Source organism: Archocentrus centrarchus, chromosome 8 (assembly GCF_007364275.1).
Source record: "Archocentrus centrarchus isolate MPI-CPG fArcCen1 chromosome 8, fArcCen1, whole genome shotgun sequence".
Taxonomy (NCBI): Eukaryota; Metazoa; Chordata; class Actinopteri; order Cichliformes; family Cichlidae; genus Archocentrus; species Archocentrus centrarchus.
The window spans coordinates 19,215,124-19,227,138 of NC_044353.1; the positions used below are offsets into that span (position 1 = coordinate 19,215,124).

The window sequence follows — 12,015 nt, forward strand, 5'->3', positions numbered from 1 at the left end:
GGCTGCAGGTGAAGCCAGAGAAGTTCCATCAACTTAGAATCACATCTAGCTCATCCCGAAACCAAAACTTACAAAGAGTAAAAACTATAAAAAATAGTGTTATAGATTCCAGAGGTACAGATAAAAATCACAGCCACCACAGCGTTTGCTCCTGGTGACTTGGTAAGCAGACTCCGAGTTGACGGGCCGTGAGAGGAGGGAAAAGCAGACTGATTAGAGGTGATGTGGAAGCGACGGTCCAGCTGGTGAACAGGGATCCCAAAGCTGAGCAGGCCACTCGAAAAAGACATACGGTGCTAACGGCAAAAGCTTCAGTGAATGTTTCCTCAGGACATTAAAGCTTTGTGCCTCATATTCACATCAAGCAACTCTGACTCTGCTGGAAGAAATAACAAACATCCATAACTGTGTTCACTCAACCAAACTGTTGATTTATTGTTTTTTTTTTGTTTTTTATGTGGCAGCGTGGGCCACAATCAAAAGCTGCCAAGAGTGCTGCCTCTTCAAGTGTTTGCACATTTAAATATTATGCATATTATTATTTTTGCAGCATAATCACAACAGGCTCAACTTTTTTTTTTTCTTCTTCTTCTTCTTTTGGTTGAGCTGAAACATCTGTATAAGGGGGATGTTGCTAGTGGTGTTAACAAAACACACTGTGTGCTATGGTTCATGATCTTGTCACACAATGTGCATTGTGCTCATTTGTACATTTAAAACCATTTAATACTACTTAACTAGGAAAACAGATTATGTTTTCACACTCTGCCTCTTCCTGCAATGCTGAGTCAAAGACTCGAGCTGCAAGTGCATGAAAAAAAACTTTTAATTTTAATTTAATACACCCCAGCTCCTGAGAGGAGTGGGAGCAAAAGCAAAGAGACAGTGACATAGAGTTAAAGTGAGAAAACCTATGAAAACCTTTAAAGCTTTCATAAAAGCAGGAAACTTCTGTCCGTAGATTGTTGGGGAAAGGAGTTGGGAAAAAATGTGGTAAAAAAAAAGGGAAAGGAACAGAGAGCAGAGAGATATGAGATCTCCTCCATTGCTGTTTGGGTCCCTGATGTCTGCAGTTCTCTCAGCAAGTCTCTTTTAGGAGAAAGTCACTGTTCCAACAATTGAATAATGGAGAGGAATAAGTATTCATGCAGCAATAAGTAGGCAGAAATGGTCTACAGAAGACCCAAGAGAATAGACAGTCAGGACACATGGGGCCTGACCACAACGCCATCTGTTTTCTCTTCTTTCTTTTTTTTTTTTCCTCTCAAGTAAAGCCTCGAAGAAAGGCTGGAGGAAAGGGGTAAAAATAGGCAAGCTTACTAAAAGAAGAACATGCTAATTAGACTTTTCTGGAACCCTCACGCCACTGAGTCATTCCCCTGCCAATCACACCCTAACGGCTCCCTCCTCTTTCACACACAGGCTTTCCTCCACCCTCCCTCTGCTGCCATCTCTGTCGCGCTCTCTCGCTCTTCTGTCATTTTCTTGTTTATTTGATTTAGCGTGTTTGTGGAGAAAAGGGCATTTTTCAATGATGTGGGCCCGCTTACTCAGTCAGTGGCCTGGATAATTACACATGCAGCCACTCTGACACATTTCAGAATGATGGAGGCAACGCTGGTGGGGGTTTATCCACCCTCATTTGCAGGGCCTTAATTACAGCTATGTTTATTTTGTGGTGACTGTAGCTAACCTGATCTGAAGAGTGATGAACACATTGGAAGAAATGTTTATTAACATGTTGCAAAGATTCTTAAGCTACAATCCATCCATTTCTAATATTCTTATAATATTTGTCCAGTTTCCTCAATTTATTTAAGGACACGCTGCACAGCATACTGAGATATGACAAGTTTTCAGCTAATAACTCTTTGGGAATCACTTTGTTGGTGCAAAAATACAATTTCATGCCTGTCAAACTAGTTGTATCATAGATTCAAGTAGAAAAAAGTAGGGAAAAAAAAATGTGTTAGATGTTATGTGTAGACACCGCACTGGTTCATCACTTGAGTTAGGTGTATTTTTTTAAGCTTAAATGTTTCATAGGTTGGTGTTAAGTGGCTTAACAAATTAAAAAAAACAAAACAAACATTTCTCTGAAAATGGTCAACTACAAAGACTGGACTGAAAATGAGGCAGCTAATGTCCAAATAAAAAATTTAAAAGATCTTCATAAAACCTGAAGAACTTAAAAAAAACAAACAAAACAAAACAAGAAAGCCTGGCTCCTTGGAAGCGAAATATAAAGAAATGAGGGGGTGACTCATGACTTTTGCACTGTAATCATCTGTTTTTACTCTGTCTTTGTTGCACAGGACCCCAGAAGCAAGCACAAGTTCAAGATTCACACATACGGCAGTCCAACCTTCTGTGACCACTGTGGCTCGTTGCTGTACGGGCTCATCCACCAAGGGATGAAATGTGACAGTGAGTATCACCCCGTCCGCGTGCAAGCGTGTGAGTACGTGTCGAATACACTGTGCTGGTTTACGTCCTAGAGCCACACCTAATGAGAACAGATGGGAATAGGCTGGTAGTGTACTACACTCACACATCTGCAGCTCGGGCAGAATTCACTATCCTTCCCCACTGAGCCCTCTGTGTGCTCCCATTCTTTCCACCCACGCTCCAGCTTCAACTCTTCCTTTTTTTCTTTGCATGTATGACCCCTTCCCGCACCGTATTTCCCTCATTTTACGTCTCCTTTCCCTCCCACTTCTTCCCTTTCTTTCCCCTCTGCTATCCCTATTATTTTCTCTTTACTCCCACACTTCTATCCCCCTTTTTGCTTTATCTTGTACAACATATTTACTCCTTACATTCTCCCAGTTCCCCCCTTTTTATATCCCACACTGTATATTTTCTGTTCTCTCCTCTATCTCCTGTTTCCATAACCTCTTCATCCATCACCCTCCCTCCTTCTCTCTTCCTCTTGTTCTGTCCATCCATCTGTGGGTCTCTGGTGGTGGCCTCATCACAGATGGTAATGGGAGCACACCAGAACAAATTGATGTGGGGAGGCCATCGCTATTACGAGCTGCTTCCCCATCTCTCGTCTCTCCTTGTCTCTTCTCAGCATGTCAGCCTGACAAGCCTGCCAAGAAGAGGAAGGAAGGGTAGAGAGCAGGAGAGATGGATGGAGGGTTAGATAAGGGAGGACAAAGTATATGGAGAGGAAGAAAGGCAGAGAAGGTTGTAAGAAAGTCAGATGGCACACTTTCCCATCCCAGGGCAATAATTTAATAATTAAAAATACATTTCTCATCTGCCTTTCTGATTCGTGACAAAGAGCATCTTTAATTATTAGAATCCAGCAGTCCTTTCACATTTTTTTAAAACATGATTCAGCACATTTCCTGAATATCCAAACCAGTGCTAGTCCACTGAATGGTGATCTCATCTGCTTACAGGGATTCTAGCACATCCATGTGGTGATTAATTATTGATGGTAAAGTGCTAGACAGCAGATTTTAATTACAGCCTTTACCCACATAAAACAGAAAACAACTGTTTTGTCCTGTAAGCGTAGCACGCATAGTTTGAGGGGCTCTGCTATTGCGAGGGCACTAAGGTGTAGTTTGAACAGATCATTGTATTGAAAGAGTTACCAGATGCCTAAACACAACATGCTCCCAGTACTCACAGACAGGATGTATGGATGGATGGTCTTTCAGTTTTGTGTATCTTCTATTCATTAATTTTTACTAACTGGAATATATTTTGCATTTTTTTTTCTTCAGAGGATTTTCTTGGCATGAGCGTTGTGCAAGCTGGATGAATCTTCTTCAGTTCAGAATTATGTGCAAATAACAGCAACCAATTCAGCAACAGTTAAATCAACATTTAACTGTTAACATGAAATGTTCCACAACTGCACACATAAGTCAATAAATGTCCTTTCCAGATGAAGTCAACACTCTGTATGTTTGTCTCTGTTTTCTGTCTCTTTCAAGCCTGCGACATGAACGTGCACAAACAGTGTGTGGTCAATGTGCCGAGCCTGTGTGGGACGGACCACACTGAGCGTCGGGGTCGCCTGTTCCTCAAGATAGAGGTCAGCGGAGACAGGCTACATGTTACAGGTTGGTTTAAATTATTGTCTGTAAGTCACTTGCTTGCACAAAGGTTCTCGGTCTCACAGTGATGTCAGAAACTGGCTTCCTGATTTGAAATCTCTAATGTATTCTTAGTTTTACCTTTAATCTATCATGTGAAAATGTTACAGCATTTTTATAGATGTAGAGGGAGTTGGGAATTGGCTATATCATCACCGTAGGGTTCAACAGTGCAATACCAACACCTTATGCTTAATTTATGCTACCATAGTTGAGTCTGTTAGCGGAGGTATTTGCCTAAGAGAGGGATTTTCAACCACCAAAAACGTGCTCTCGTGCAGTCCTCCAAAATCCCAAATGCACTGTGCTTGACATGGATGATGCTGTGCATCAGTCAAATGCTGATTGGTTGACAAGTGGGCTGGAAGGGAGAGAAAGGAGCAGCAGAAGAGTTCACCAGGAACACGAGAAACACAAACCATTGCTGGACCATAATTTGCCCATTAGGACCCAGTCACACAGGCCTAAAGACTGGTTGCTGGCAGCCCCCAGAGGTTGTGGAATATCAAGCTCTTCATTGAGATGTATCCTCAGATAGATGATGTATATGAGAGAAGCATAACCAAGTGGTTAGAACAGTCTACAAGAACATCTGTGTGGAATTTGGGTTAGAAGTCCCCATGTCCCGATGGGATACACCAAAGTATTTAAGGACAGAAGCTAACATCCTGTGGGACTTAAAGTTCCAGGCTGGAAAAAAAAAAAGCTGCTGACAAACCAACCAGACATAGTGGTGGTTGAGAAGGATCAGAAGCTGAAGTAAATGTGCAAACAGCAGCTGACAGCAATATCATACAGAAGTAGCAGAGGTTGAACGAACAACTGAGTTTGGAGAACATCTCCAGGTGCATCAAAGTTTCCCTCTTTGGAACACATAAGCCATTGTGGATAACTCACAGTCCTAGGCCTCTGATAGGGGAACTGAGGTTTTACTGGAAAAATGTTGGCATCCTCCTGGAAGATATCTACAATTCAGGAGAAAATGGGGAAACAAATTTAAAAAATCCCAATAAATTTAAAGCACACTGTGGTTAAACTGAGATATTACAAACTGCCTGTTGTTGACTTGGCACAGTGCTCTGGCCAAATGTTTGGCCCATGTGAATAAACCACCTTTCTTTCAGCTTAACAAATGAACCGTCTGCTCATTTCCTCCTAAAAGAAACATCAAAGTACATTTTGGTGGACGCTGCAGTCAATGGTTTTAAAAGCATGCAGGACCTGTGTCGCACAAAGAAGCAATTTGCATCACTAATACCATTGTAGCAATGTAGCCAAATCTGACATTTTAAAGTTCTTCGTTACTTTAACATTTGTACTGCTAGATGATTGAGTGACATGAAACCCATTACTTACTTTTAAAAGTTTGTTCCTTGGCTGCTTTGCTTGGGCTAGCTGCCATTTTTTGGAAATAAAATAATCCGGTATAGGGTATGATATAGGGTGAGCCACGAAGTATCCAGCTGATGCATCCTTGAAATCCCGGGAAAAGAAGGATGCAACTGTGGGCCGCATTTGGAGGAGCCTTCGAATTCGCTGTGATGTAACCGGCCTCCGTAGGATACAGACCCTAAATTGGGACTCAACTCCTGTTTCCTATTTCTATCGAGGAAGAGTTATTTTTGGATAATTATCTTCATTGTTTTATTGCCCAGACCTAGCTGTAATATAAAGTGGTACCTACAGTAATTTTGAATCACACTATTTGGTAGAAAGTTTGACCTAAAACAAAAGGAATTAAAACCGCTTCAACTTCCAAGTCTGTAAAAAAAAAAAACTGTGACTTTAAAAATAATGTAGCATGCTTCGTTGGCAGCATAAAAATTAACTTTTTGCTGCTTTTATAGCCTGTGTGTTGCATACGCGTGTGCCTGTGTGTGCTTTTTCAACACCTCCAAATTATCCTGTCAGTCAGAAGCAGCACCTGGAGTGGAGAACTCTCCAGTGTTAAAACCCCTTTGGCAGTGAGAGAAATGACTGCTGGGTCACTTCCACAACCTCTCTCACACACACACACACACACACACACACACACACACACACACACACACACACACACACACACACACACAATAGCCTGGCGAGACAGTGGTGGTCAGGGAATATGATTGCTGAGGCCAATAAATAGTTTCAAACTCAGTGGGGATCAGACAGGAATAACCTGCAGCTACAGCGGGAGCAGAGTGGCAGATGTGATTGACGTGGAAATATATTGCTTTCATAAAAAAGCGTGTGTTCGTTTATACTGTTCAAGATGGAAACAAGAATAAGGAATATTCCGCAGTAGTCAGACACTGATTGTTCGGTCTGCTTGCAGTGCTTTTGAGTTTTTTTTATTCTTTGCAGTTTATTATTTGTTGTGCTGTACACAACATCCAGCTCTTTTGTCTGTTTTACTGCTTTGATCTGGTGCACCGCACTGACAGTTACATGTCCTCTTTTATGTTCCTGTTTTCGTCTGTCTGCGAATTTGACTTGTGGGATGGCGACGATGGGCAAACGAGGCAGACTATTAGCTGTGATGATGACAGCAGGGATCTTGTTGACATGGTTACCTCGGTCTTTTTGGCTAAATGGACATTGCTGAAAGTGAACACATTCGCAGAGACTGCGGCATAGGTGGCTGTTACCGTGATGAATTGATAAGGTTTCTTTCTCTTCCATCTTGTTGTCCTTGATTTTGTGCTTGCGCACGCCACAACACCCACCAGCCTTCCAGCATTTTGTTTTTTTATACGTTTGTGCCGCTTCACACTGAATGTACCACAGTATGCTCTGCAGCACCTGCTACTGGCATTTGATATTTTTGATAAAACACAAACTCTGGACTTCTGTGTTTGTTTTCATCATATGGCTGCTCTGTCTGTCTTCATCAGCTCTGCAACATGTAATTATTTCATTAATCAGTGGATTAGTTTTGAGCTTAAATCACTTAAATCAATCAAACAGATAATTTTTTTGACCTTTTTTTTCCTTATAAAGAAACTTATTTCTTTCTCTTGTTCACCCATCAGTAGAGCCTGCCCAACTGGTTGCAACTGACCCCACTATTTATAGCTCACACACTTGTTCATTTAGGAGGAACTCAACTGTTTTTTAAAGGTTTTATTTTTTGGACTGTGCACTTAATCATATTTTCACTGGTGGCACAATAGGTCGCATTTATGGATTATTTTGCGAGCAGTACAATACAAACCTACAGCTGACATGTGCAAACATGACAAAAATAGCAAAAAGCCTTGCATATGCACTCACCGGCCATTTCATTAGTCACACCTTGCTAGTACTGGGTTGGACCTCCTTTAGCCTTTAGAACTGCCTTAATTCTTGATGGCACAGATTCAACAGGATGCTCTTCTGCATAGCTTAGTTGTAACAAGTAGTTATTTGAGTTACCTTCCTATCAGTTTGAAGCAGCCAGCCCATTATCCCCTGACCTCTGAGATCAATAAGGCATTTTTGCAGAGAGAACTGCGGCTCACTCAATATTTTCTCTTTTTTTGGTCCGTTCTCTGTAAACCCTCGAGATGGGTCTGTGGGAATATCCCAGTAGATCAGCAGTTTCTCAAATACTCAAGAGTGGCACCAACAGCCACTCCACGTTTAATCACCTTTCTTCCCCATTCTGAGGCTCGGTTTGAACGTCAGCAGATCAGCAAGCCCAGTATTTACTCTTCTTTTAGATACACATTGGTCTCCATTTGGCTATTCAACTGTAAAATGTTCCACTTTGTTCAACAGAGACTCATTAACTTTGTGTGTCTGCTGGTTGCTGTCAAGTAGATAACATATAGTGAGTTCAATGGGGCTTCCTGCAGCTGGAAATTAAAGTGAAACAAAGCAGTAAGCTGCAGGACCAAAAAACAATTAGTCAAGAAATGCTAAATTCATCACAGTTTTTCAGTCAACATTAATATAGTAACATAGATGACTTCAGCTAAAATACCAGATTTTTATCATCAGGTGGAAAGAGCGGTTCCAGCCGTACCATTAAAACTCCTTCTTTTAACTCTGTAACTGTAAATAAGAGCTATTCATCAAGTGAAATAAATCTGAAAATGAGAATGATGGGACCACTGAGACACAGCTCTAAATATGATTGAGAGTTTTTCTTAGGAACAAGCAGATAAAGATCAACACAGGAGGAATGGGCGGGAGAGAAACTGTATGCTTTGCGCTGCTTTGTTTTGGGTTTTTTTATTTTTTCCTCCTCTCTAACGACAGCGGTCTGAACAGCGAAGGCTCAGCTTGTTCTCTGGCTCCCCTCTGGCTCCCTTCAGACAAGTGGCGGGCCTTTGTGGTTCACCGCACGATGTGAACTTGATTAAATCTTTCCAGCCAAGAAAACAGACAAAGCTCTCCAGGCGCTCTCTCTGTTACCCGCTCCTCTCTTCTTCTCTCTACCCTCTATCTTTGCTCCAGTATTGACTTTTCATGTTGTCTTCCCCTACCTGTTCCTTCGGGACCTGAGCTTGCCTCACCCCTCTAGGCCCCCCCCCCCCCCCCCCCCCCCCCATCCGTTTTCTTCCTCAATAGGACATCATCATAGGATCCTTCCTTTTTTCCTCATTCTCTCATTTTCAACCTGCTGAAATTGTTGCTCAGGTGAATGACTGCTCCTTTTCCTCCATAATCATCTTCTTCTTCTACATCCTCCTTGTGTTTTCCTCTACATTTGTTCTTTGTGTCTTTTTTGCTCTCTTTTTCTTAATCTTTACTTTCTTCTTCCCTCTGATTACCTCCTTCATCCTTCTGTTACCTCTCTCCTGAATTGCCATTTCTTCTCGTGAAAGTCACATAAATAACCCATGGGCATGAGCAGACGTTTATTCTGGAGTTTTAAGAAAAGGCAAACATGCAATCGTCCCCTCATGACTTGCCTACATACACAAGCACGCATACACTTGCGCGCGCGCGCGCACACACACGCACACACACAGAGCATCTGAGGATGGCGGATTGCACAGCGGTTTACTCAGGGTGAGATTTTCTACTGCTGACATCTTTGCCTCAGGTTTAAAGCATAGTTGAACACAAATAAATGTTACCCTGTGCTGACAGTGCACATACTGCCACTAGGCTTTTAGTACACTTAAGGGCTTAATGTCTAATATTAGGCCTTTTTTTCTGAGAGGATTTTGACAAATATTAGGATAACAGTTACATATCTAAGTGTGTCTGATCAGGGCTTTGAATTGTCTGTGGGTGTGTCTGAAATAAATGAACACACTGTAGGGTAGTTGTAACAAAAGATAAGGCTAAAATAAGTGAGACTTGCCAACAACTAGCACTTCTTCCTGAAATAACCCAGAACATGAACTGTGCTGTGAAAATGTATTTACCCCCTTCCTGATTTCTTAGGGTTTTTTTTTTTTTTTTTTTTTGCATTTTTGCACATTTAAATGTTTTAGATCATCAAACAGATTTTAGTATTAAAGATAACCTGAGTAAATACAAAGTGCAGTTTTTAAATGATGGTTAAAAAAGTTAAGCCAAATAACTGACTGTGCCACCCTCAGCAGCAAGAACTGTAATCAAGTGTTTGCAATAACTGGCAATGGCCCACTCCTCTGTGCAGTATTCTTTTAATTCATCTACGTTGGAGGGTTTTGGGGGCATGAAAGGCCTGTTTAAGGTCATGCCAAAGCATCTCAAAAGGATTTGAGTCCACACTTTGACTAGAGCACTCCAAAGCCTTCATTTTGTTTTTGAGCCATTCAGAGGTGGAATGGCTGGTGTGTTTTGGATCATTGTCCTGCTCTATAATCCAAGCACGCTTTAGCTTCAGGACATGAACTGATGGCCGGACATTCTCCTTCAGGGTTTTCTGGTAGAGCGCAGAATTCATTATTCCATCAATTACAGCAAGATGTCCAGGTCCTGAAGCATCAAAGCAGCCCCAGACCATCACACTACCACCACCATGTTTGACTCTTGGTATGATGTTCTTTTAATGTTCTTTTAATGGAAAGCTGAGTTAGTTTTGCAGCAGATGTGATGGGACTCAAACTTTCCAAAAAGTTCAACTTTTGTCTCATCAGTCCGCAGAATATTTTCCCAAAAGTCTTGGGGATCATCAAGATGTTTTTTGGCAAATGTTAGATGAGCCTTTGTGCTCAACTGTGCTTTGTGGTTTTCTCCTTGGAACTCTCCCATGGATGCCATTTTTGCCCAGTTTTATTTCTTGTTGTTGAATCATGAACTCTGACCTTAACTGAGGTAAGTGAGGCTTGCAGATCTTTTAGTTACTTAGGTTTATTTTTTTTTTATCTAATATTAAATTTTGTTTGATGATCTGAAACATTACAATGTGAAAGTATGTATAGAAGCATTAAATATGATTACGGTACAATATTTTATCATTAATAGAGTGTTCATACTCTGGTTATGGAGGCTACAGTTATTATTGGCAACTCCAGCTTAAAGTTTCTACTAAGAACAAATGGATGGCAGATTTAGGCCACTTGAAACTCTTGAAAATAAGGAGTCCTTGATTTAAGAGAGCCGTCAAGAAAATTAGGCTTCTTATTCAAAGCTGGGGACTGCTGAGTTTATTAATTTAAATGTCTGTAGCTGGCTAGTTCATTAAGCTAATTTTAAGATTCATGTGGTATTTAAAACAGTGTCTCTCTGTGCAGTTCCACTGAGAGCCCCCACATAAAAAAAAAAATAGCCTCCTTATAGATGTAGAAGACACAGGAAAAAATGAACTGCATTGTTCTGATATTGCAATGTACTGTAGATTTAGATTCCAGTTAACAACAACAGTCATCTAAAGGTGCTTCACATTGTAAGGTAAAGAATCTACAGTATTAGAAAGTGAACCCCAATGATCAGACAGTGACCTATGAGCAAGCACTTGGCAATGGTGGGGAGGAAGAACTGCCTTTTAGCCAGGCTCATGGAGGGACTGTACTCTGAGAGTGAAGTGATCTATTGGGATAATATGATACTATGAAGTCTTAAAGATATGATGGGACCCGATCATTCAGGACTTTGCATGTGAGGAGAAGGATTAAAATTCTGCTTATATTTAATACAAAGGCAATGAAGAGAAGCTAATATGGGAGAAATGTCATCTCTTTTTCTAGTCCCTGTTAGTATTCTCACTGCAGCGTTTTGGGTAAAGTGAAGGCTTTTCAGGAAGCTTTTAGGACAACTGGAAAATAACGAATTATAGTAGTTACAGTAGTTCAGTCTAGAAGTAACAAATGTGACATATATATATATATATATATATATATATATATATATATATATATATATATATATATATATATATATATATATATATATATATATATATATGTCAGCAAACAAATTTTCTTCAAATGCATTCAAAGTGATCAGGTTTGGAGCTTTGGACTTGTGATAAGACATGGAAAAGGTATTCATCTCATTGTGTGTGAGATGTGCAGTGGAAACTTGCCTTAAAGTCTGTACTTAATGTCCTAATTGCACTTCCTAAAAGTGACCATGGCCAGAAATAGAACTTTTAAGTTCATTTTGTTTCTCTATTCCTCTATTCACTGTGTGAGACTCTGCCTGTTGTCAGATCCCAGGCACTGCACAGCAGGGATCTATCTAGCTCCCGCTTGGCCGTGCATCTTTCTCCTCCCCAGATTATCAGGCATTCATTGGTTGCACATGGCATTGTTATGCAACGACACATTTGAATTTCAAAGCTTTTTTGGGAGAGATTACACTGTTGGCCCACAGCAGCCCTGCATGCACCCACCCCGGGATCCAAATGATATGTCATTTTTAGTTGTGGCACATTTTTATCAAGCCGACATTCAGATAGAGGAGATAATGTTAGGATGGTGGCAGTGTTGTTAGATGTCATATAATCTGCAGGAAATTTGAAACAATTTGTTGCTGTCTTCAAGTATGCTGTTGG

General features: G+C 40.8%; 1 protein-coding gene across 3 annotated transcripts in view; it reads left to right on the forward strand.

The window, feature by feature from the left end:
• Positions 1–12,015, forward strand: part of prkcab (protein kinase C, alpha, b) — a 111,469-nt gene that overhangs the window by 70,268 nt on the left and 29,186 nt on the right. For all 3 annotated transcript variants that reach the window (XM_030734892.1, XM_030734891.1, XM_030734894.1), the window contains 2 exons: positions 2,316–2,427; positions 3,954–4,082. In XM_030734892.1, the coding sequence (XP_030590752.1) occupies positions 2,316–2,427; positions 3,954–4,082 (241 nt within the window). The remainder of the gene's footprint in view (positions 1–2,315; positions 2,428–3,953; positions 4,083–12,015) is intronic.